The sequence below is a fragment of the Choristoneura fumiferana genome, chromosome 15 (assembly GCF_025370935.1).
Source record: "Choristoneura fumiferana chromosome 15, NRCan_CFum_1, whole genome shotgun sequence".
NCBI lineage: Eukaryota > Metazoa > Arthropoda > Insecta > Lepidoptera > Tortricidae > Choristoneura > Choristoneura fumiferana.
Window position 1 is genome coordinate 13,372,085 of NC_133486.1, and position 27,287 is coordinate 13,399,371.

Sequence of the window (27,287 nt, forward strand, 5' to 3'; positions counted from 1 at the left end):
ATCTTTCATTTCAGAACGCAAGCGGTCGCGCGAAAGTTTGTTTTTGTAAATATTGCTGTTTCTAGTTAAAAATGCAAAGAATTGACCGGGCACTGTTTATAAAAAACTTTATAAAACTATCTCGGATTCGTACCAGATGTTACTGTGAGATATTCCCCTCAAGCCAAGTAACAGTTATTAAGAAAAAAAGTATCGCAGATGATAACCTCAAAAAGGAAACCACTGTCGAAGAAAAACATGAACAAAACGTATCAAAAGAGTTTAGAGTGAACGAATTCAACATACAAATGATTTCTAAGAATATTTACGATCAACTATTTAAAACACCTAGTACTAATGCAGACCCTAATGTAATCAAAAGGTAAACAATTGTATTTTTTTTTATTGTAACAAAAAACTTCTAATTATGAAAATAAAACAATATTACTCAGTGTTATGTAAAAATACCTCGAAATTAAAATTACCTACACTTTCTGCATAATTTCTCTTCCCTCACAATCCAAAATTTATTATCATTTATCTTTTCTAGTTGCCAAGAAAACCTTATTAAGCATGGAATAGACTTCAAACAGAACCCAGTCATGCCCGACGTGGAGTTGGAACTGCCCGAACTGCAAGGAAAGGATGTTGTTGAGCATTTTTATAACATTGGAGAGCAGCAAAGTGCTCCATACAGAGATTTATTGACAAAACTGGCTACTTGCTGTATACCAGAGCCTCCCAAGGTAAAATAGCTTTTGAATTTTAGTTCCAAATAAAATAAATAAAAACTGACTAGACCAACACAATAGCATAGACAAAGAATACTTGGCCAAGGAATAACTAAACACAGGCACCTGTCAGTTGTTACAACTGCCTGCCCGATAATAGTATTAAATTAATTATAGTTAATTTTTCATAAGGTGGGGCCACAAGCAATCACTAGTTGCTCGTTTGCAGCAATAAATCTGGTCATGACACATTTAGCGATAAAGCTGAAAATGTTGAGCTTTATCGCTGAAAAAAAAAACAATGATAATTTTATTTTTTTCATTTGCTTCAATTTCTTTTATTTGTAAGTACCACTGCCACAACTGCTACTAAATGAGATTAAGAAATCAGCTTCCAAGACCAAGACCATTCCTGCAAGAAACCATCTTGTCACTGCTGCTCGACGTGACACTATTTTTTTAGTCACGGGAAATTCAAAATCACCTTCAAAATGGGGTCACGTGACCTGATTTATCGCTGCAAACGAGCGACTACGACTGCATGTGGGGGCACCCTTATTAAATTTGTCAAAATATATGTTTAATAATTAATTTTAACCATAGACAATGTATGAAAAATAATGATTTAAAAGAGTTGTCCAGGGGATATATGTAACCATGGCAAAGAGGTGCAAGAAAAAGTAGATCCACCATGTAGTTTGTTTTTATAGCCCCTGGCGTAAAAGGAGGGGGTGTTATGTTTGATGCCAATATTGATGCAGTTTTTTTTACATGAAAGCAAATTTCCTTGCGGTGTTTCTTAGCTATGTTTTATTCCAATCGCTTTTTCTTGGCCCTTCTGTCAATCCTCAACTTTTTTTAATAGATTTTTATTTTTGTTGAGGCTTTGAACACTCGAGGTGTATAGGTTTGGTTATTGTCTTTGGCTTTGTTTCTTTCTACCGTCACATAATCAATGGATTATCCACTATTTCAGAAATGGTGTAAAATGGCAGGATGGTACAAATACTCTTTGGATGAGCCTCCGAAGCCAGTCCCCTGTCCTCCTGATGATGCCCTGATCTTTGATGTGGAGGTGCTTATGTCTGCTGGCAAGAGACCAACCCTGGCTTGTGCTGTGTCACCTCATGCTTGGTATGGTATAATGATTATTAGGGTTTCACTGTCAAGTAAGACCCCATACAAACTGACATGATTTGTAGAAGCCCAGTGTGTAATTCACGCACGCACGCACGCACGCACGCACGCACACACGCACACACGCACACGCACACACGCGCACACACAACACACACACACACACACACACACACACACACACACACACACACACACACAGAGAGAGAGAGAGAGAGAGAGGAGAGAGAGAGAGAGAGAGAGAGAGAGAGAGACAGAGACGCAAATATACACACGCACGCACGCACGCACGACCATACACACAAGCATGCACGCACACACACAACACACTTTCGCATTAATAATATTAGCAGGATTAATTCGTCTTGTTCAAAGGTATGGGTGGGTGAGTGAACCCCTTGCAAACGGCGACCCTCAGAAAACCTTTAATCATGTGAACTATGAGGACCTGATACCCTTGGAGACTGATGGTGACCAGCCATTTGGAAATCTGGACAGACCTCGAATAGTCGTCGGCCACAATGTGTCTTATGATCGGAGTAAGATAAAGGAACAGTATTGGTTGGATAAGACAGGTAATTTGTCTCTAAGGTTGGGTTGTCATGTCATACATATGACGTTGGTGTTGCGCGTGAGAGTCCGGTTGCTACCTGCTATCTTCATGTTACTCTCGCCTACCTGTTGGGTTAATATCACTTTGTCTAAAAAGCAGTTGGTGTAAGTAAGTAGCAAGTGGTCAAAGAAGCAACTGATCTAAGTAAGTAGCAAGTGGTCAAAGAAACAACTGATCTAAGTAGCAAGTGTTCTAAGAAACAACTGGTCTAAGTAGCAAGTGGTCTGAAAGAATCCCGGAATGTCCAGTCGGTTTCCGTTCGTCCATTTCCTGGTTCGCTAATTTTAATTCTATGCTTCAAAGTTGACGGTGCTCCCATTCCGCGTGACTGAGGGATTCCGCCTTGACGAAACTAACCTAACCTAACTTTTAATATTTTTTTTTTTTTTTTTAATCTCATTTATTTTATAAGCCATACATCTTATGATTAAGTCGGCTTAAAAATATTAACAATGTTACTTAAACTTTAGGTGTTACTTTAAAAATTGGGATTAGTACTTATGGGGTATTTTTATAGTATTCAAATCTTAGGTTCAATGAGTGTGTAATGAAATTTAAAAATGTACCACTGTGTTCGGTGGTGAACCCTGAGCTTAAGATTTGATGGAAGAAGAAGAGGAGATCCCCCGCAGAGCACCCAGTTTCTTTTAAAAGATCCAACCTAGGTTGTTCGTTGATTTTACACTCTAGAACTAAGTGGAGGAGGTCCTCTTCTCTCTCACATTGTGTACAGTTTGGATCGTCTCTTTTTTTCATGATGTGGTTGAATTATTGAGTGGGATGTGATAAGTTCGGAGGTTCGGGTTCGGAAGCAAATAACTAACTCTTTTCTGTTGAGATTTCGTGAGGCAAACCAAGGTACGCGTGGTGGTTCGTCTACAATGGTCCTGTACCAGATGCCTTTGTTTTGAGAGCACTCATTGAAATAGGATTTAAATTTGATGTAATTGTCGGTTTTCACTTTTGGGAGATGATCGGTATAGTGCGGTACCGTGTCGAGAGGTATGCCATTCTGTAGGGCCTCGGATGCGAGTGAGTCTGCTACCTCGTTACCCTTGACGCCCACGTGTGAAGGGATCCATTGTAGACGAACTTCAACCCCGTTACGTATCAATCTCTGGATACATTTAATAATGAGGTAAGCTTCGTATCTACCGACACTAGCGCCCTTAGCACTTCCCAACAAATGTTGTAGACTGCTCTTCGAGTCTGTAAAGATTACAATTTTATGGTATGGTGTCGATTCTAAGTAATGTACTGCTTCATTAATTGCGGTCAGTTCGACTCCCATTATGGGTATACATGAATTTTCAATAAGAAATTTGGCCCCAAAATCCGCAGCTTCATCGAAAAAAGCGCAACTGGAACCGTGCTTTGTTTTAGACCCGTCAGTGTATATTTGGATGTGGTCTAAGAACTGCACTTTTATCATATTTTCGCAACGCTGTTTTAGATCGTGAGTGGGTAGTTGAGCTTTAGGTTCATTAATAGTGTCCACTTTATGCATTATGATTTTATCCCAAGGGAGTGTTTTAATGTCACGGGAAAGCAAAAATTGGGGCAAAATCTCAAACTGTGACATACGAAGATTGGAATACTTTCTGAAACTCTCAAGCAAAAGTGGAAATTGGTTTTTGCGCCAATATCTTGCGCCTGAATTTAATGTGTTGTCTAATGATTCTAATTGTTTTCTCAAATAATCAGATGTTCTAGAAGAAAGTTTCAGGAAGTATTTGTCGCTTAAATAGGTTCTTCTAAGATTTAAGGGTAGAATACAAAGCTCGCTTTCCATTGCAAAAATTGGGGTGTCGCGAATAAAACTTCCACAAAGACGAAGGCATTGGTTTTGAATTACGTCCAACCTCTGGAGGAGCCTAGGGTTGGCGTTGCCGAAAATGATACATCCGTAATCAAGTCGAGATCGCACCAATGCTATATAAAGTCTTCTTAATTGAATTGGATGGACGCCCCACTTTGAACCACTTATAGAGCTAAGGATATTAACATATGGAATACATTTTTGGGCAGCTTCTAAAACATGTCGGGTCCAGTTCAGGCGGCTGTCCACCCAAACACCCAAAAACTTTATACAATTAATAACCTCGATTTCAGTGTTGTTTATTCGTATACTAATGAAAGGCACTTTGTATTTTCTAGTGAAAATGCAGAGTTTAGTCTTTGGGAGAGAGATTTCTAATCCGATTTCCTCTAACAATGATATAAAGATGTTAAGACTTGATTGAACGGTGCTAACACAAAAATCAATGCTTTGATTAATACAGTACAAAGCAAAGTCGTCAGCATATTGTGAGACCTTAACTGTCTTAACAAGTGTGTTGCATAACTTAATTGTAACTATATTAAACAAAATAGGTGACATTGGGTCACCTTGAGCTAAACCCTGTCTACATATTCTTGTTATTTCCCTACCATCCCGCAGCCTATATACCAAAACTCTTTCTTTTAAAAATTCTCTAATATATCTACATAGGAGCGGATCCACATCAAATTGAACTAAAGTTGTTATAAGAGGTTCAATTGCCACATTGTTATAAGCGTTGCTTATGTCTCCGTAAGCGCATAAAACATATTCTTTGTTTATAAACGCAGTTTCTGTGTCTACAATAAACCTACTAAGATTGTCCTGACATGAAAGTCCACGACGGAACCCCAAAGTACTATCATTAAATAATTTGTTGCTTTCGAAATGATATTCAAGGCGACGAGTTATCATTAAATTAAAAATCTTACAAAGGCAGTTAATAAGTGAGATAGGACGATACTTAGGAGTGTTAGTATTTCTTTTTGGTATGGCAATAAGTTTGATTCTACGCCATTGCTCTGGTATCTCACCTTTTTTATAAATTGTGTTGTATATGTGCAAGAGGTATTCTTTTGCATTATCCGGTAAATGGTTAATCATAGAATAAGTAATATTATCTAAGCCTGCCGAAGTATCTACTCTTTTAAGAATTAGCTCAAGTTCTGAAAGTGTAAAAAATTGAGAGTTGGAATCATTAGTATTGAAATCTAGGGGCTGTAAGGAAACACTATCAGGAGTGAGTTCTGTTACAAAGGAGACTGCGGTACTTTCTTGTAAATAGTCTTTGGGACTGCGGTAACCTTTAAGCCATCTGAGTTTCCTCCAGACCTCACTGCTAGGTGTATTGCAGTCTATGCTGTCACAAAACTGTTGCCAGGAATTCCTTTTCGTAAGTTTTATTAATTTTCGAGCAATAACTACTTTTTCTCTGTAAGTTAAGTAATTTTCAATCGTGCGTGATTTCCTAAAGTGTTTAAGAGCTAATCTTCGTTCCGCCACTGCCTTCGATAGATCAGGGTTCCACCAAGGTTTTGGCTTGAATTTTTTTAGGGTTAATACTGTTTTTAATATAAGGGATGTTTTTGTTAGCACTTTCCTCAATTATCTCTATGAGTTTATCGTAGTTACTTTGTACATTGTCTCCGAAATCTAATCCCTCACATGCAGATTTTATATGTTGTGTATATTCTATCCAGTTGGCCTTTTTGATGTTTCTTTTCAATTCAGGGCTAATTTGAGTACTGTCTAACGTTTTAATAGAGATAATAAGGTGATCACTGCCAAAAGATTCGTTAGTGACGTTCCAATCAAAGTCGAGTGAAAGATCAGCGCTACAAAAAGAAATGTCAGGTGATGTGCACACTACACTATCATTTAGCTTAGCGCAACGGGTAAAGTCTCCATTGTTAAGAAAAACGTAGTTATGTTTTAAGCTAATGTCTGATAAAAGTCTACCCCGTGTGTCAGTTGTGTATGACCACGCCGTGTGATGAGCATTAAAATCGCCGACTATTAGAGTTTTCTCAGAAAAGTGGCTGAAAAGCTCTTGGTAGTCCCTGACGCTTACTGCGACATTTGAGGGAGAATAGGCACCTATGATATGCTGAAGCTTATTGCTATTAAGGACTTCAAGGCACAACAAATCAATATTATCATTATTTCTTGGAAGAATTTTGAGAGTACAATTTATAGATTGGTGGACCAGGATAGCTAAACCTCCATATCCATCTGCTCGATCCTTTCTAAAACAGAGTAACCTGTTAAATTAATTTGGTTATCGCATTTCAGCCAAGTTTCGGAAAGAAAGCATATGTGTATTTTTTCATTATGTAGATATGAATCCAAGTCACTTAATTTTGGTATTAGGCTTTGACAGTTCCATTGAATAATATTAAGCTTGAAACTTTTAACCAAATCCATTAAATATAAATATATAGATAAATAAAAAAGGAATATATAGGTAAATATAAAATATATATACCTATATGTACCTACCCAAAAGAAACTTACTTATTTGTTTGAAGGTTTTCCTTACGAGACAAGAGCTTTAGTTTACTTACAATACGTGAGAGTCTGTTCTTAACGCTACGACATGAGATGTTAGGTATCAAGTCAGTAAACAGTTCAATCAGGGCATCAATTTCTTCTGTGTAACTGTAAGTGATTTCCGATATGTCCTTAACTCCATATGTGCGTCTGAGATATTCCTTAACTTGTTTTCCAGATAGTGGGTACGCTTTACAGGAATCGGTTATAAAGTTATCCAGGTGGACCCAATTAATTGAATCCAGATCACTATGCGGCGTTTTCTTGAGTTTCTTTCCATTCTTGGATTTGTAAACCTCGTCTGAGCTGGACTGGGAAAAGTTATCAAAGTCGTCATCACTGTTTTCGTTGTTAGGCATGTTAGGCATAAGATCTTCTTTTGTTGTTTCGGACTCCACGAAATCAGTAGTAGTCGAAGATTCAGTGGGTGGATGCGGCCGCTTGAATGTTTGTGTCTCCATAGGCTCCTGTGTTTTTTGGTTCAAATCATTCATGTCGTTGATGTTTTCTGGGCATTTAGATGCTACGTGACCGTCTTTTTTACATATGAAACAAGTCATTGTATCCGATGAAAAATAAATCCAGTAATTCGTTTCTTCAAAATCAATAGATATTTTTTCTGGGAGTCGGGTGAAATCCTCAGGAGTTACGTAAACTTGTCTTCGGAAACTTAGAATGTGATTGAAGCCCGTTTCATTGAGACCAGCACGCAAGAAAGAGATGGGTGACAACGGCGTGATATGCATTTCTCTGAGTTTCTTTTCTATTTCGATGTGCGGTATAATGGGACACACGTTAGATATAATGATACGTTTGTTTCTGCTGATCAGCGGTCGGATGGGTAGTTTTTGATTTTGAATTGTGACATACTTTTTATTTTCAATTATTTCATCAGCTATAAACTTCGAAGAAACGTAGATACAAATTCTATTGTTTGATATTCTTGACAAAAAGCGGATATGGGATGGGTCGATTATTTTTCCTAAAGCTTGAGCATAATCTTTGATTTGTACGTTTTCTAAGGCGTCTATGATGATTGCTTGGTCCTTTTTAGGGAACGTGGTGATTTGTGCAACAGTAGCATAACTGGGGCTATTGTCTAACGTTTGGGAGTTCATTTCGTTCCTGTAGTCAGAAACGATCGTAAAGTTGCGATATAGTCACTTACTAGAGAATCAAGAAGTCCGATTCCATCATTAGGCACTTTACACAATGAGGGTAGAAATTAAACTCGTGAAAATATAGTTCACTAGCGCGCGCAAGTAACGACCGATCTCGGTGACAGCTCAACGCGGTGCTAATTTAATATTTTTTTACAAGCTTTTATTTAGCTTGACCTGTATGTTAATATTTCAAGTTTCTGACGCGAACAGGTTAGGATCAGTTCCTTTTTAGATCACTTGCTTCTTAGACCACTTGCTATTTATACCAGTTGTTTCTTAGACCAGTTGCTATGGAGTTGCTTCTTATCGCTAACATTTTGCCAAATTGAAGCTTGTTGCCGTTGCCCTAAATTGCTTGATATTTTGTCATGTTGCAATCGAGCATCATTGCTCATAAGACGGTATTTGACTATTTTGTATATGTTTTATCAATTAAAACTTCACAATGCCTGTTATCGAATAGAAAAACAGTTTTTAAGCTACCTTTACACATAGCAAAGTTATAAAGGTTTGAAATTCAAGATTAGACAGAGAAAGACATACTGGCATGTGACATCACACGCCAGTACCGCCATACTTGCTGCATAGAGAAAAGCGTTTGAGAAAGAGAGAGGTGTATAAATTTTTCAAAAAATCACTATAAATCCAAATTTCAACCGATTTAAATTTTCTCTTCGCTAAACACTAAATGTATATCTATATTTTCATAAAAATATTAAGATATGGCAAAATCAGGAGTTGTCAAATACCGTATTCGTTGCCCATGTAAGCGCACCTTTAGATACTTGCTACAACAGCTGCTTTTTAGTATACCTACCAATCCATCCTGCACCTCATTTACGACCAACTGGTCGTCTTTGTTCACATGGCCTCCAATCCAGAACTCTTCTGGAATTGAGTTGTTTAGGGTGCCTTTATGTAGTTTTGCTGTTATGTTCAAGGTGTGAGGTTCATGGACACGATGTCGATGCACACATGTGTGAGTGGAGTGACGAGCTACCAGCGCACAGTGCTTAAAGCCAAAAACAAGGAGCCGGATCCCACTGACGACTATTGGATGGAGAACAGCTCGCTCAATAGCCTTACTGAGGTGAATATTTCAGAGTTCCACATAAAATAATATCCTGTCCTGTTTAAGGGATAAGTTCGCCTTTGTACACCTTATTATCCTGTGTTCTGTTATTTTCATGTGTTTTTATGTACAATAAAGAGTTTTACAATACAATACAATACAAAATAGAAATTGCCTGAAAATGTCGCAAATTTTTACTTACTAAATGCCTATTCTATAACTAGAATGCATTGAAAAAACCAGAAAAATGAACCCATAATTTTGACGCGAAAATGTAATACTGAATAATCTATTACATACCATCTCAATCCCGCCCGGGAGATATTTTGATATGTATTCCTATGGAAGGAGATAAAAAGAAGAGTAGGTATCAGTCGGCCGCAAAATATTTTTTCCTCGAACGACGTACCTACTTTGAATTTCTCGCTGCGCTCAGGATTCTACTCCTAGAACCGCTCGCTCCACTTAGGTTTCAAGATATTATAGCACCCTCGCCGTAAAAATTAAAAAAACTGCTGAAATATCCGAACAGTTTCGACGAACGTTCTTTCAACCTGGGACGACCACAGTTCCTGTGTTAATATTATTATTAGGGACCACAAGATTCAAAAATAAAACAATAATAATTTATTACTATCTTCAATAGGTAGGTACTGATTAATTTAGGTTGCTTGTCCACTCGAGCGGAGCGAGAAAGTAATGCGAAGCGGAGGGAGTTCCAGAGTGTTTTTCCATTCACAGAGCTTCCCCGTTCACGCTCGTTTCTCCGCTTCCCGGTTTTGTATGAATTTTTAAGCTAGTTACCAACTCCCTGTCTACTGAATAGGAGCGGAGATTTTATACGTTAAAATTAATGAATTTCGTCACTACTTTTGAAAAATCACGTATTTAAAATCAATATGGCAACAAAATTTAACCTTGAGCATAAAATTCACTCAGAAAAAATATCTATTTTGAGGTACGAGTGCTTTTAAAATAGTGTCGATTTTTATCTCGCTCACCGCTCCGCTTCCGAAGTTCCGCTGCCTCGCTCCGCTCCAGAAAATAGGCAGCCTTATCAGTTATCACCCGTTCATGTTTATCAACCTTGTTATTTCCAGGACTTCATTTAGTTATTATTAAATAATCAATTTTAAGTTATTTAAACCTTAACTTAATTTAACTTCAATCTTAACTTTTGTTATTAGTATTTTATGCAACTGTATCGTAATAGGGGTCCTTAAAATACGAGTGTGGGTTATCAGAATAGGGGCACATGAGTGTTTTAAGGCCTAATTACGTACAGTTGCATACAATATTTTATCTCTATCCATATATTAAATCCTCTCCTCATTGAGAATGACCTGCATTAACGAGAACTAGGTAGGTATGTCTGCCCCACGAGCTGCGCCCGCTGCGCGCGCGACGACCTGCTGCTGCACGAGGTCCCCCCCCCCCCCCCCGCTGTAATGATGTATGAAATCTCATGACCATTACGATACAGCCGTGTTCATAATATAATCCAATGTCGTAATGCTGGTCATTACCTATGGTTTTTGAACGCATAATTGAGGATTTACTATTATGGGTGTAGATAAACGATTTTATAACGAAATAAACATTTTTTAATTTACATCTCTAAGGTCCACAAATTATACTGCGGCGTGCCAGTGGACAAGCAAACCCGGGACGTATTCGTAGACGGCACCATGCAAGACGTCCACGACAACTTCCAGAAACTCATGGCGTATTGCGCCAACGATGTCATAGCCACCCACAATGTTTTGGGAGCTCTGCTGCCGTTGTTCCTTGAGCGGTTCCCTCATCCAGTCACGCTAGCTGGCATGCTTGAACTGGGTAAGTTTTTTTTTATAAAGCCGGGTATCCACTGAGCGAAGCGCATGAGGCATGATTTTGTTCGATACAGGACTAACCGCACCAAAAATGGCTGCCGCGCGAGGCGACTCGCTCGGTGGAGACCCGGCTTTATGATGGATAGGGGGCAAGCAGGCGAGTAGCCTGTTATAATATAAAGCAATCAAAATGCAAATAGAATTTCTTCAGTAACGTTTGGAACTAAGTTACTAGTAACTATGAGTCCTTGATGCTTGAAATAAATCTATTTATTATTATTATAAAAAGTAGAAAATAAGTTTTTTTATGTAAATCAAGGCCAATTACATTGACTAAACTGTCGCTAGGATGGCTGATTTTGAATAAATAGCGTTGACCGGCATAATTAGCCATTCTGTCTACATGCCGTTGAAACACTGTCTTGTCATGGTTCTGTTAATTTTAATTTTTAACTTTAAGTTGTATGGGTTGTAAAAAATGCCTAAATAAAGAAATTTATCATTATTATTATTACCTATTACATTTTATACCTGGGCGACTGAGCTTGGCTCGAGCTGAAACTTAAAGACATTCGTTTTCCCAGAGACAAGACCAAGCTAGGTCGATTGTTCGGCCCCGAAAACCCTTACATTCCAAATTTCATCGAAATCGTTAGAGCCGTTTCCGAAATCCCCTTAATAAATAAACTTTTCATTCTCTAAAAATAAATAGTCAATCACCCGTATTATAATACAGGATCAGCTTACTTGCCAGTAAATTCAAACTGGCTACAGTACATAGACTCGTCAGAAACCATATTTGAGGATTTGAAATTGGAATCTAAACAGATCCTATCCCAAAAAGCTGACGAAGCGTGCAAGCTAATGGAAAACGAGGCTTACAAAAAAGACCTATGGATGTGGGACCAAGACTGGTCCACTCAAACTTTGAAATTAAAAAAAACAACGCCGAAAAAGAAAAAAGGTGATGACATCTCAGAAGTAAAACTGGCCACGAATACATTAAAAACAGAACACAACGTTCTGAAACAGAATTCGATATTATATGCGATGAATACATAGAAACCATTGAGAATATTTTTTCCAGCCAGACACAATAGACGATGTAGAGGCGTTGACTAAAAAGTTTTCACATCTGTTTAATTTAAAAGAGTCTTTACCAGTTAAAAGACCATATTTGGCCGGATATCCGGCGTGGTACAGGAAGCTTTGTACTAAACCCACGAAAGACCCCGATTGGGAACCAGGTGCTACGAATATTACTACTAGTATGCAGGTGAGTATATTCTTTACATAGGGGTTATAATATGTCATAAAATATATTTACGGTTATTTAGGTATAAAAACAGGGACTAAGTATAAAATTATCATAACTAAAACTAACTTAAAATAGCTAAATAAAAATTAAAACTAAAAATTAATATCTAAATTTGGACCCTTAGTAGGGTAGCGCTCGTCAGTGCCAACGTTCCTGCTGCTCTGGAGCCCCAGATCGTGCGGAGTGATGGCAAGCGCCCTGACGGAATGTCGCTAATCCCATGGAAATTTCAAAAAATGTCTTGGTGCACTTCTTGGACCTTCAAGGAATATGTCTGCCAAATTTTAAGTTTCTAGCTCCAGTAGCGTTGTCTGACAGTCACTCATTCAATTACATAGGTACATAACTCTTTTACAGGTATAAAAGATAACCGTAATAATAGAGGTTATGTAAATAGGCTCCGTAGCACAATTTCGAAAATCAATATTCCTAAGTACGATATACAAAACCCCGAAAATCAAAATTTATAAAGTACGAAATTCCTAAAAATGCTGGTCCTAATGCACTGTAAATCGAATGATTTTCTTTTCGAAAATCAATAATCCTATGTACAAAATATCTAATGACAATACTTCGAAATTCGATAGGTATATCTAAAACGCAAAATATATACGTACAAAAAGCTTAACGATTTTTTTCGAAAATCATTACAAATACAGAAAACAAACACGATAAAAATTATATGCCTTGACTGGAGTTACATAGATTGTTATGTTTAGGTAAATCTACACAGATACAGGAGCTCCGCCCATGATTTTCATGTACCTACTAGCAGTTTTGTACATTAGAAATTTTAAACGTTCAACTGAACATCGGATATGTATCTTTAAGAATTTTGTACATTAGAAATTTTGATTTTCGCAGTTTTGTCTTTTGGTAAATCGTATTTAGAAATTTGCATTTTCGAAATTTTGCTACGGAGCCTATGTAAAAGGTCGACCTTCACCTATATTCTTACCTGACAAAAAACTATTATAACAAACATAATGTGGTTTAAACATTTTGCTAATGAACTGCCTAAAAAATATTTTCGAGGCAATAATTAAAGGAACAAACAACAACAAATTAGACAAACAAGCAAACGTGCCGTAACAAGATTCCGTTTGAAAATATAGATAAATTAATAAAACTTTTTATGAATAACCTATGCCAATGTGGGCTAATGGACAGGCGAAGTATAGTTAAAGTAGACAAAGAAAGATTTATTTGGTTCCATTAGTACCTACCACCACCGTACAGTAAAAAGACTAAAACACTAAGGGGCTGTTTCACCATCCATTGATTAGTGTTAACTGCCGGTTAAATGTGATGCCGTCTCTATTTGTTTTGTTCGAATAGACAGAGACGGCATCACATTTAACCGTCACTTAACACGATGGTGAAACAGCCCCTAAAACTAACAATAAAAGCGTTATAAACGTTAGATGGCGTTAGTATCGTGAGGTCGGTTTGACGTTACAGTAGGCTATTACGAAATTCGAAAATCGAAGTTCGTATCGTACCGTTCCGTTGACGCTAATATTATTTGATACGAGAGTGAGAGGGACGGTACGATACGAACTTAGATTTTAGAATTTCGTAGTAGCAATACAGTTTTGCATGCAATTGGCTCATTAAGTTACATAATTAAATGAACCATTAAGCGATACTTCGCCTGTCAATTAGCCCTCAGTAGACCATTTTAGGTAAACCCATTTTCGATACATAAAGAAACTGTGATTAAAAAAGCTTATATTTAGTCAATCACATTAATCACATTTTCAGATAACTCCCAAACTTCTCCGTCTATCCTGGGAGGGTTACCCCCTCCATTATGTCCAGGGGGAGGGATGGGGGTTCCTAGTCCCTTTTCGGAGGGAAAATGACACAGAAGACCAGCCCAAGTTACCTTTGGCGGAGTTGCTGGAGAAATGCCCGGTAGTTCAATGTAAGGAGAACCAGGATCAAGAGGAGGAATGCTATGTGCTGCCTAAGACCGTGGAAGTAAGCTGTATAGACACAGATTACTAGATTAATCCACGTATCCATTAGATCCGATGAGGTTGTGGTCGCCTAGTGGGTTGACCTATCGCCTCTCAAGCAAAGGTTCGTGGGTTCAAACCCCGGCTCGCACCTCTGGGTTTTTTTCAAATTACATTTGAAATATACCACGAGCTTTACGGTGAAGGAAAACATCGTGAGGAAACCTGCAAACACCTGTGAAGTAATTCAATGGTGTGTGTGAAGTTCCCAATCCGCACTGGGCCCGCGTGGGAACTATGGCCCAAGCCCTTTCATTCTGAGAGGAGGCCTGTGCCCAGCAGTGGGACGTAAATAATGGGATGATGATGATGATGATGATGGTGATGATCCATTCGATCCAGCAATTGAATTGTTTTGGAATTTAAAACTGTATGGGAATTTCCAAAAATCATGTTGTGGATTTTACTCATGTTGCGTATATAAAACACTCGCGCCATAAACTTCATATCGCTAACCCAACTGGTTGGAGTTTTATCCCGATCCTGTGGGAAGACCGGGATAAAAATTAACCTAGGTAACATACTAGGCACCTTGAGAATCAAACTGTCACTAAATTAAATATGTCAGCTAGCAAAATTAAACTACGCGTTAAAATGTTTTAGTGTCATTTTTGAGAGGTGACAAAGTTTGTTTAATGACGGTTTGTTTCTCAAAACGGTTGTTCCGGACATCTACATACCAAATTTCATCCAAAGCCGTCCATCCAGCCATCCAGCCGTTTCGGCCTGAAGGAGTAACAAACGTACACACATACTCACACACAAACTTTCTCATTTCATTTTCATTTATAATATTAATAAGATATATTTTTATAGCTAGCTTTTGCCCGCGACTTCGTTAGCAAACAATTCGTTCATAGCGTGCCCTCGGAATCGCCCTTTTTGTTGTTATCGGGTAAAATTTTGCAAACTCATTTTGATTCGCTTCCAGTAGTCCGATTGACTTGAAATTTAGCATACTTATGTAAGTCGCAACAGTACATTAAAATGGATGTGAAATCGTCCCCCACAGGATGCAACTCCTGAACGGTTAATGGCATCGACTTAAAATTTAGTTTAGTTGATGCAAGAACAATCAACAAAAAGTGCAGTCAGCGATAAAACTTGTAAAAAATCTTTACAATGCAATATTGTATCACAGGAAGACCAGGGTAGACGGGCGTACTTTGCTAGAAAGAAATATGATGAAAAGGCAGCAGCGAATCAATACCACGGGTTGGGTGTATGGTGCGGTATACAGCTACAAGGTTAGTTTAATACTTTTCATAATCAGAGGCAAGGATGGCATTTTTTCAGTGTTTGCATAACATGGACATGCCATACCCATAAACATTGGCATTCATAATATTAATAAGGTTAACCAATTATCAATTGTTATGTCATACTTCTAACTACGATAGTTAAATTTAAACGTTCATTATGATTATGATTCATCTATAATTAATTAAATTCAATACGTAATTACTTACATGAATTTCAAAATGTAACGTTAATATCCATTAAACTTAATTAGCGTAATGAAATACATCATTAGATTGTAAAACATCAGGGACAAACTTCAGGGATAAGTCCACCTTTTTACTTTTATTTTTACGATATAACTTTTTGTATTTCTTTTTTATACAATAAAGAGTATAAAGTAACAAACAAACAAACAAGCTAAACCTACTAGTATAAAAACTAAAGTAAAAAAAAACTAGGCTGCGTCAAACCGAAATTGGACGCGGCAATAGTTGCATCTTTTCGTCAAAATCCATCGGCGTCTACTCGAGATGTAGCTAAAAAGTTGAAAACTTTGGTCGGGAACGTACATAACGCCACAAAGAGAAGTAATTTACTCACCAGGAAAAACAGAAAATCCCAGAAAATCCCTGCCCAGCTTGAAAAAGCAAAATCTCGGGCTAAAAACTTAAAGAAGTATTTAATTGAAAATCGCAACAGATGTATTTTAATGGATGATGAAACTTATGTTAAAACATTAGGAAAAAATCAAATAATATTTTTCTAAGGATTTCGTATTGTGTACTGAATCTTCCAAGTTTAGGTATATACAATACAATAACTCTTTATTGCACACCAACACAGTAAGCAGTACATACATATTATAGGTGTCGGTGGAGTAGGTATTCAGGTATATTTTATAACTTAGGCTGGCTATTTATTCTTAAACTACTAATAATTCTCAAGCAATCTTAGCCGCTATAATTTTCCTTGTAAATTTGATATCGTCACTAAGTACATACTTTGAAAAAATCTCGTATCTAAAATCAATATGTGAACAAAATTGAACCTTGATGTAATGTCTATAAAGTTCACTAAGAAAAAATATCTATTTTGAGCTACGAGTTTTTTTAAAAGTAGTGACGATATATTTACTACCATTCTGATTTTTTTCAAATTTTTCCACCCAACAGTTTAGATTTTAGAGGGGCGTGGGGACGCTCGATTTCAATGAAAATTTGCACTTTAAAGTTGAATATTTCGCAAACAGATCACTGAATAAAAAAATTGTCTTAGCAACCCCCCAATGGTTTTAAAAGACCTATCCAAACCCCACAATATAGGGTTAGTCGAGAAAAAAAAATCACCCCCGCTTTACGTCTATGGGAGGTAGGTACCCTTAAAATTTTTTTTTTTTTTTTTTTTTTTATTGTACCACTTGGTCGGTGTGACTGATATGTATATTCATGTCAAATTACAGCTTTCTAGTACTAACGGTCTCTGAGTTTACCCGCGGACAGGCAGGCAGACAGACATACATACATGGCGAAACTATAACTAAGGGTTATTTTTCTGGTTTTTCTGTGCATCTATATTTCAGTTTGTATTTTCAAAAAAATATTATGTTTTTTTAACTACTACAGTTAAATTTATTCATACATTATGATTATGATTCATCTATAAATAGTTTCAATACCTCTACGTACAACATTTTCAAAATGTAACTTTTAAATACCCGTTAAAGTTAATTTAACATAATGGAGTATTTCATTTAGATTGTTAAACATAAGCAAATACCTACTGCTTACAGGTTACAGTTATACTTAATCCAGGTATTTTTTAATGATTCTGTTAAATAGTACCGTTAAAACTTGATCTTAAAAAGCTTTACTTGTCGGCCAATAAAAAAACACTTTTTTTTTCTATACTATGGTAAGGGTAACTGGCCGTTGTTATCTTTTTATGGCTATGAAATAAAAATAACAATAGCAACCTAATGGTCAGTGGCGTAATTAGGTGGACAAGGGCCCCGGTGCATAGAGAAACAATCGGGCGTCATCCTTCTTTCCACGTAGCTTGAACTGTTATTGGCCTTCAAAAATATTTAAGTACCTAAAAAAATGGCTAGAGCCTGCTCACAACATTTTTTTTCTCTTTTCTTTTATGCTTCTCTCTTTTCAAAGCTTAGGTTAGAGGGCCCCGCACCACCTGGCCATACGATAGCTTCGCCACTGCTAATGTTTAAAATTAACATAACGGGTTTATCGTAAGTTTACAATCCTTTGCTACTTAATTACTCTATTGTCTACCCTGCATTTTGTGTTTGTGTAAACAAACTAGTTGATCTGTTTTGTGTTGTTCAGTAAATACTTAATGTTTATATTCTATTTCATTTACGGCCACTTTTTCATTTACAGTTAAAACAGGTTAATGGGGTCTATTTTGAAACCTTTAGAATAATGTATGTAATAATAAATGTGAAACAGGCCGTTAATCTTTAAGGAAAAATTACAGGTTGCTGTCACTTCTTGAGGCTTCCACATAAAGACGGCCCTAAATACAAAGTCGGGAATCCTCTAGCGAGAGATTTCCTGGACATGTTCAGTCAGAATGTGCTGTCTGCCCAAGGGAATGATGCTGAAAAGGTAAGCCCAACATAGTGATTGATGTACTGGTAGTTTTGCCTAAACTGCAAAATTAAAACTTGTGGTTCCTTGGAAATTAAAACTTGAAATAAATTATCCACTGACTTTATTCTGGCCTGTTCGTTACTATCGCAGGGCGCGACTGGCTGTGGTATTCTAGCTGTTTGACCTAGTTATGATCTCGAAAGTAGAGGATAGAGGGTTAGAACCCGTCGCAAATCTTTTTTTTTTTGCTTAATTTACCACGAACTTTATTCGTGAATATCTCAACATAACCTAGATATATTGATGCAATTAAAAGGTAGGTATAGATAAATTACCGAGAATTGCATGTTATGATGTAGTGGTATTGTGCTTATAGGCATTCCACTTTAGTGAGAGACAGACAACAATATAGAGATCTCTCTTTCCAATGCCTTTAAACAAACAATAATGCAATTCCACACTCGGTAATTTATCTATAATATAGACATATTACGTGTATGAATTTCCCAATACGCGCTTGTCTCGCGTGGGAACCACCTACCGCTGAAACCCTCTCATCCTGAGAGGAGACCTGTGCAAATTATGATAATACTTTACAGCTTTATAAGACGATTTGCTAATCAAATAATTTGTAAAAAAAAATCGTAGCCTTATCCATACTAATATCATAAATGCGAAAGTGTGTTTGTGTGTTTGTCCGTCTTTCACGCCATAACGGAGCGACGGATCGACGTGACTTTTGGGATAGAGATAGTTTATGGGCCCGAGATCACACATAGGCTACTTTTTATCCCGAAAAAAATGCACAGTTCCCGAGGGAACAGCGCGCGATAACCGAATACCACGCGGGCGGAGCAAAAGCTAGTACACTTATATTTTTTTAGGTATTATCTTTTGGCCGCATGATGTCTTACTGGCGTAACAACCGCGAGCGAATCGGGGGGCAACAAGTAGTGTGGTTACCGCAACACGCACTGCCCTCTGCCTTGCGCGGCATGCGGCGATACGGGGCTATATTGCCGCAGGTTGTCGCGTGCGGCACTCTGACTAGAAGGTAAAATAGGTTTTTGTCAAAAAAATATTTTTTAATACATGCTTTTTTGCCGACTGTACATTTTGTTGACTGTACTTGCGCTGTCATCCAAACCACATTTCTGTGGCAAATTTTAAGTCGATGCCATTAACCGTTGAAGAGTTCCTGGCGAGAATTTTACTACCAGATTAATGTGTTGTCACTGGACTTACATGAATGCTAAATTTAAAGTAAATCTGATCACTGGAAGTGGGTCAAAATTCAATCGCAAGATGTAACCCGTACATACATACATCGAACCCAGAACCTCAAACTTCGTAGTCAGGTTCTCTAACCACTCGACTACCCGGGCATCATAAAATTTTCCAGTAGCTAGTAAGTGCGTCGTCTTTCAGCTTACGATGATGATGATGATGAAATCCTCCTAATCCAGAGCCAGCGAGCCGACGTGGATGACGGCTAGCAACGCCCAGAGAGACCGCATCGGCTCGGAGCTGCGGGCCATGGTGCAAGCGCCGCCGGGGTACAAGTTTGTAGGCGCCGACGTCGATTCACAGGTTAGGCGACTTTGACATGGCTAAGGCATATTTTTAACAACTGACGCAAAAGGGGGGTTTTGTAAGTCTGATGCCAAGGGATAAAACTATCCTATGTTGTTCCCATGACGTCAAACTGTCTCCAAATTTCATGATTAATATAATGTATGTAATATAAATACTTTAAGCGTGAAAGCGTAACAAACAATCTCTCATTCGTATTTATATAATACTTGGCGTAAAAAAATCACATCTCTTCTAAAATAAGGTACAAGCGAATATAGCTTTTTTTTAGAATAGGTATACTGTTTATTCTATCCTATCATATTAATATCATTAGAAAGCACAATTAACAAGCGTTAAAACACGAACCGTTCATTCTCGTAAAAACAATTATCGCTAAAGGTCTTCGATGAAACGTATTGATGATCGAAGCTAAAGGTGGGCACTTTTAAAAAAAAGTAGTAATGCAATTTTTGGATCTGCGATTTTTTTAAGCCTAGTTTATAAATTTAGATTACTCACTCACCTGTTGCCTGAGATTTTATCTGCGAAGATTGCCTTTATTGATATCGCGCTGAACTCCCCTTTGGTTCTGCTGCAGACCTCCTCATATCTGATTCTATTCTATCCTAGGAGCTCTGGATAGCGGCTCTCCTGGGCGACTCTTCTTTGTCCACTTGCGGCGGCACAGCGCTGGGCTGGGCCGTGCTGGCTGGAGACAAGTCTCGACGTACAGACGTGCACTCGCTCACAGCTCGCGCCGCCGACATCTCTCGCTCGCACGCTAAAGTCATCAACTATGCCAGGATATACGGTAAGCTGGGCACTGGTCCTATGTCCTATAGGATCGCCGGGCAGTGGATCTCTTAGACGACTCTTCACTGTCGAATTGCGGTGGTAACCTCTACACTGTAAGAACCTATAAATCCAACTAACAACACCACCACACTACGCTAATTCGTTTCGAACACAACCGGAGTTCATCCTTAGAATCGTTAACCATGCTATACCAGGCTGTGTTGCTCTGAGGATGAACTGCGACGTATACAGTCGAGGTCAAATATACATACGTTTACACTTTAATACCTTGTCGCTGTCAGTCGTGCACCTCTGTACTCAGTTACTTTACACTCGTTACTTTATTCTCAGGGGCGGGCCAAACGTTCGCCGAAAGGCTACTAAAGCAGTTCAACCCGACCATGACGATATCAGAGGCTAAGAGTAAAGCGGCCAAAATGTACGCCTCCACCAAAGGGAGGAGGGTCTATGTGCTGAAGAAGAAATATATGGAGGGGATGATGGATGAGGATTTGGACGATAAGGTAAACAACTCGCACCCTTAGAACAAGATACAAACTCAAAAGAATCCATCATTTTAATTTAGATCGAGATTGAATGAGTCTAAATCAAAATGGGGTATTATTTTGAGTTGATATAATTTTGATCTAAATATACTCGCGGCTTCGCTCGCTATTAGGTCTGACAGTTGGATTGAAATGGGATTTTACTAAATTTCCGTGGGATATTTTTAAAATTACATCTTGGTTTTCATTTATGTTGTAGGAAGATACCCCGTGCAGGATTTCTTGTCTCCAAGCTTAATGATTGATTTTTTAATTTTAAATACTTAAAATCTCGTTAATCACCTTCTTTACGCCAGTCTCTTTAATCCTGCTACTCTTTGCTACCTGAAAGAGCGATTTATGTTCTATTCTATGGCATGCCCTCAGAAATTTCTCCTTACCATTCCTCTTTCTAACTGCAAATTATATGTCTATTCTTATACTGTCCAGGCTATTCGGCTGTGGAACTCCTTATCTAGGTACGACGCGCAAAATCTTTACCATTCTTTCTGTATTCTTATAATAACTAGCTATAACGTAGTTTATTTATAAGTTGGTGTTAGCGCGCCGTCCCTTTTCAGAGTATCGTTTGAGAAAGGGACGGTGCGCTAAAACAGCACGCGTTTAAAGCTAAATCTTATTCCTTGTAGGTACTAGAAATGTCCGGATACCAAGCTATAAGGTTGGCTAAGATGAGCGGCAAGAGAGTAGAAGAAATGTTCGAGCGCCCGCGGTGGGTCGGCGGCACCGAGTCTGAGATGTTCAACAAACTAGAAGACATTGCCGGTATTTATGTTATTACCCACTGGTAATGACGGATGACGGATCCAATTTACGTCAAAATTATGTCGAACGATAAACGTAATATGGATATGACTACAATTCGTTTAGAAAAGTGAACAAATTTAGGTAATTGAAAAATAGTTTCATCATTTTATTGTTATAGTAAAGTATCGTGCATTCCTTTTATAGTTCACTATCCACTTATGCAGGGCGTCTTTCACCTATTACAGGCCTTGGGCACATTAGGATAATGGGGCCCCTATGACCATAATAAAGCACTATTTAGCTATCGGTTCTCGTTTGGTTATAGAGTAGGGACTAGGGGGCCGCAATGCATCGTGGGGCCCTGGGCACGTGCCCAGTGTACCCAGTGGGAAAGAGGGGCCTGCACTTACGTAGGAAAAATGACCTCTTTACGCCTACAGATGTAACAACAAATTTTTATACAAAAATATTAATCGATGTTTAATAAAAGTCTTATCCATTTTATGCTTTCGTCACCATATTGCATCCATCATCCGCCCTTTAGTTATTACAGTTTACAGTAGACGGTAGACAGAACGGAGTAGAGCTTTTAATCATATTTCCCTCTTGCTTGTTTGAAACCAATGTGAGCAAGAGAGTTAAAATGATCTTTGGTTCTACCTTCGTGCCGTTTACTATAGCCATTGTGAGATTAAAATAAGGTAGCTTTTACAACAATGTATATCAGAGGCTCAGTGAATGTAGACCTCGCGAGGCAATAGATCCATTTTGTCATTCCTTCCAGAAATAACAGGGTAGTTAAGTAGGACAATAGAGGGGAAAATGAAGATATGAGGTGAAAACACTTGTAATAACACAGCGCTAAAATTATGATTTTTTCTTCTGCCGAATCCGTGTTGATGCATTCTTGTGCAATGCTGGTGTTTCCAAAAGCACTGGTAGTATAAAAAAGAGAAATTCATATAAAAGACACAATGATACGCTGAAGTATATCTGTTTTCATTTTATAGCTACCCTCGCATCTTTACGACATGCACATGATATCTACTTACATACTTCTTTTGCGGCCTACTTTCAAAGTAAACATAGTTTGACGTAACTCTTTTTTTCTCTGAAACCATTTATTTTTCAGAATTGTTATAAAACAAACCTAACCTTACCTATAGAGTTCTACAGGGTGACCATTTAAAAATTTATGAAAAATGGTTTCAGCGGGAAAAAATATGACAAACATTACATTATAGGGGGTTATAGCACGGAATGCGGAGGACCTGGGTTCGATTCCCAGCGCTGCTCTCTTTTTTTGGTTTTCAGCTGTGCATCCATGTCTCAGTTTGTATTTTCGTTATGTTTTTCACGGGATGACCGTAAAAGGAACAAATTTGGAGTTGAAATAAAAAATACAAAAATACTCCAAAGAAACAATCACAATTACATTATGACTTATAAAATTATGGCAGTCGAAAGGATCCCCTTAAAAGGTGTGTAGGATTTATCCAAACGAGGATATTTGTTGTAGAATCGGACTCGCCATCGACAGCGTTTCTGTCGGGGCGCTTGTCCCGGGCGCTGGAGCACGCGCGCGGGCGCTGGGCCGGCACGCGCCTCAACTGGGCCGTGCAGTCCGCAGCCGCTGACTTCCTGCATCTCATGCTGACCAGCATGCGGCAGCTGGCGCCAACAGCTAGGTATCAAATTTATTCAGTAAATACACCGCAATGGGCACTTTTACACGTTTGTTTTTAAACTACCAGCGCTTTCGGAAAGACCATAATTGCCTAGAGGAATGCGCCGCAAGAAACTTGGCAGAAAGTCATTTTTTCAAAATAAAATAATTACAAATAAAATACTTAAAAATTACAGTATAAAATTAAAGAAAGAATTACAAAAAAGAATAATAATAATACAGGGGTGTATGGGGTCCTTTCACCTGCATTGGCATGCACTGGGTCAATCCAGGATAGGGAGCTGCTAGTTTGCTGCTAGCAGGCACGGCACCGTGCCCTTCTGCCTACTAAAAGCACGCCAATGATTAATAATAATATCATGAGACACTTGACACTAGTCCCAAACTAAGCAAAGCTTGTACTATGGACACTAGGCAACGGATAAACTTACATACATATAGATAAATAATATGTACATATTAAACATCTAAGATCCGAAAACAAACATTCGTATTATTCATACAGATATCTGCCCCGGCCGGAAATCGAATCCAGGACCTCAAGCTTCGTAGTCAGGTTCTCTAACCACTTGGCCATCCGGTCGTCATTATTATTATTTGTATTTACTATGGCCTATGGCCATATTCACCAGCATCCACCATCGGCGTTTCTGTCGGGTTGTCCAGCGTACACGAGTAAGTAGTATTCTAAAAGTCTCGATCCTTTCAGCCCCGAATTTAAAGCCTGAAAATATATCCATTTCTTTTATTCTTTATTCCTGTAAGGCTCGGAAAATAGGAACCCTAAATTACCTAAAACATATTTGAAAGTCGTTTGAAAACCCTACTTTTGTGCCTTTCAATAATAGTATATTTACGCCACTGCTATGTATGCCTAAAAAATCTTATAACAGATAGGTAAGCTTTTCGTGAATACCTACCTGTCATTGTTTCACTGATCACTGCGGTAGGTACTAAATCTATAAAGACAATAAGGGATCAACAAAATAACGTTTTAAAATTAACGGACAACATACAAAACTAACATAATTTATGAGGGCCTAAATCTGTAGTAGGTACTCTGAGGGTTAGTTTTTACCTGATTTTTTCAAGCGGATTATTTGTGTTGTGTTATCTTTATTGTACACATAAATAAAAATAACAGTTTACATTGAGAAACCGATTTACATACAAAAACGTATTTATTTTATACCATAAAAGGATATTCTGGCTGGACAGGTATAGGCTGTGGGATTATAATTAGGTATAAAGAATTTAAATATGTTGTAAAAGCGCTATTCTGTCATTCTTTAATTGTTTTATTTTCTATGCTGGAAAACATTCACAATCTAGTCTAGTTTGTGACGGGTTTGTTCTTATTCTCCCCAAAACAGTTAATCGATTTATTGATATTTATTGATAATTAGGTAGGTAGCATCAAACGTACTCGTAATTAAAACGGTGCTTTTGAAACTATTATATATATACGTAAATTTCTTATAGTGTTCTATATATTTGGACCTAGGTATAATGTAACGAAGCAAGAAACGCAACACACTGATATGAGTTTATATACTGATTTAAAATTACATAGGCCGTTTTAAAAGAAAACCTCTTTTCAAACGACTTCAAAAAAGGAGGAGGTTCTCAATTCGGGTGTATGTTTTTTTTTTGTATGTTTGTTACGCGATAACTCCGCCAATTGTGGGCCGAAGTCAAGTATTTACTTTCAGAAAGTATCATTTGGTGAACTGGACCTGATGATGAAGACCGTAGGTACCGGTACTCTGTTATAAAATAATATAACTATGCCGTGTTTGAGCTTAATGGAATCGTTGTGAGATGCACTTTGGCTACAAATCACTAAAAACTATGAAATTTTTTTTTTTTTACCTATAAGCATTGTTTTTCTTATTGTTTCAGATTTTGCCTTAGCTTCCATGACGAAGTACGTTACTTGGTACCAGAAGAGCAGAAATATAAAGCGGCTCTCGCGCTTCATACGACCAATCTCCTTACAAGAGCGTTTTGCTCTCAAAGGTTAGTTTATTTTTATAGTTTTTGAGACGATCGCTGTTTCGTTTATTTGCGTTTTTTTTTAAAGTAAAGTAGAAACAGTTTTGTACACAATCAGTTGGTTCTTTAGGACCAGGGGATCGATTTTCGAAATCTTATCATCATCTTCATTAACCTATAACTGGGCATTTCTGTTTAAAGTTGTAAGTTATTTTATTAATTTTATCATTCAGAATTACGCATAAGTAGGTACTTTTCTTAAAAGTTTTCATAAAAAATGACACAAAAAATAGGGACACTTTTTTTCTTTGTAAAAATAAACCTAGGTATTACTTACTCGCATTTATTAATAAAAAAAAACAAAGTTTCTTTAATTTAAAAAAACTTTTTAACAAAAAAATTGAACCGCCGAAAAAACAAAAGCAAAAAATAATAAACCTTTTACATTTTTTTGTTAAAAAGTTTTTACTTTATAATTTTTTCTCACCCTTGGGGTATTTTTTTCCAAATTTATATAATACCAACTTCAAGTTATACCCTATCCAATAAAAAAAGAATTATGAAAATCGGTCTACTCTGTAAAAAGTTATGCCTGGTCTGGTCATACAGTACAATCAGTGACTGAACAATCAATCATCCCCTGTTTTCCTACTCTTAGGGTAGGAATATTTTTCCCAAATTTGAATGGGACCACCCTTTCCATTAAAAAAATAATTATCAAAATCGAACTACTCTGTGAAAAGTTATGCGTGGTCATACATAAAAAATATATATAACGCGTCGACTTGAGAACCTCCGTTTTTTTCGTCGGTTAAAAATAAAGGAAAAGGTACATTTTAAAATAAAAATGCCTAACTAACGCATGTAGGTATGGCATGTAGTTCGATAAGATATAAGTAGGTTAGGTACTAATCTCTTTAGCTCACTTAAATATAAATATTTTCGCGTACACGCAAAATAAATACTCTACTATTGGAGTAACATTATATTATACTATTATAGTACCTATTCTCTCTTCTTCGTGTCGTGTGCGACAGGTGTTATTTTTGCAAACTTAATTTCTTTTTTTAGGGTCGGTATAAATGATCTCCCGCTATCTGTGGCGTTCTTCACTTCAGTAGAAGTAGATCAGGTGTTGAGGAAGGAAGCTGATCTTTGCTGCACTACACCCTCCAACCCTCATGGTCTAGAAAAGGGTTACGGAATACCTAGTGGCGAGTCATTGAATATACACCAAGTGTTAGATAGGTGTAATAAATAGTAAATAAATGTTATGAAAATGTCAAAATCCTTAATATCTCTTATTCTTTTGAAGTTTTCACATGTGGTACAGTCGAGTGTAAAAATGTGAGCTTATCCAATGCTACTGCAAAATAAGCAATTTATCTAAAGCTTAATATTTTTTAAATGAAACCCTGAATCGAAAAATGGTCTGAGCAAACATACAATGTTTTTGAAATACCTAATTATGCCCATCACTGGACTCATATTATTTAACACGTAAAGGGCGGTAACCTAAAAATTATATTTTATTCAATACTAGCTGTTGCCCGCGACTCCGTCCGCATAAAATTCGTTTATCGCTATTCCGCGGAAACTATGCATTTTTCGGGATAAAAACTATCCTATGTCCTTCCCGAAGACTCAAACTATCTGTGTACCGAATTTCATCTAAATCGGTTCAGCAGTTTAGAAGTGAAGAGGTAACAAACAAACAAAAACAGACTTCCAAACTTTCGCATGTATAATATTAGTGAGATTTTATTTTTATTTTACCAAAGATTTAAATATAAAATTTGTGCCAAAGATTTAAATATAACGTCCAGTTCAATGTTA

At 37.4% G+C, this 27,287-nt stretch overlaps 1 protein-coding gene across 1 annotated transcript; it reads left to right on the forward strand.

Annotated features, from left to right (window-relative positions):
* Positions 1-26,941, forward strand: PolG1 (DNA polymerase gamma, catalytic subunit tam). The gene is given in 20 exon segments (XM_074098615.1): positions 1-361; positions 530-725; positions 1,687-1,844; positions 2,223-2,422; positions 8,934-9,082; positions 10,687-10,900; positions 11,633-11,914; positions 11,917-11,973; positions 11,976-12,172; positions 13,979-14,197; positions 15,377-15,482; positions 17,971-18,101; positions 18,971-19,140; positions 19,553-19,676; positions 20,292-20,472; positions 20,808-20,980; positions 21,652-21,787; positions 23,289-23,457; positions 25,359-25,475; positions 26,523-26,941. Coding segments are annotated over 20 exon segments (3,459 nt in total). The 5' UTR covers positions 1-71; the 3' UTR covers positions 26,713-26,941.
* The last annotated feature ends 346 nt before the right edge of the window (positions 26,942-27,287 follow it).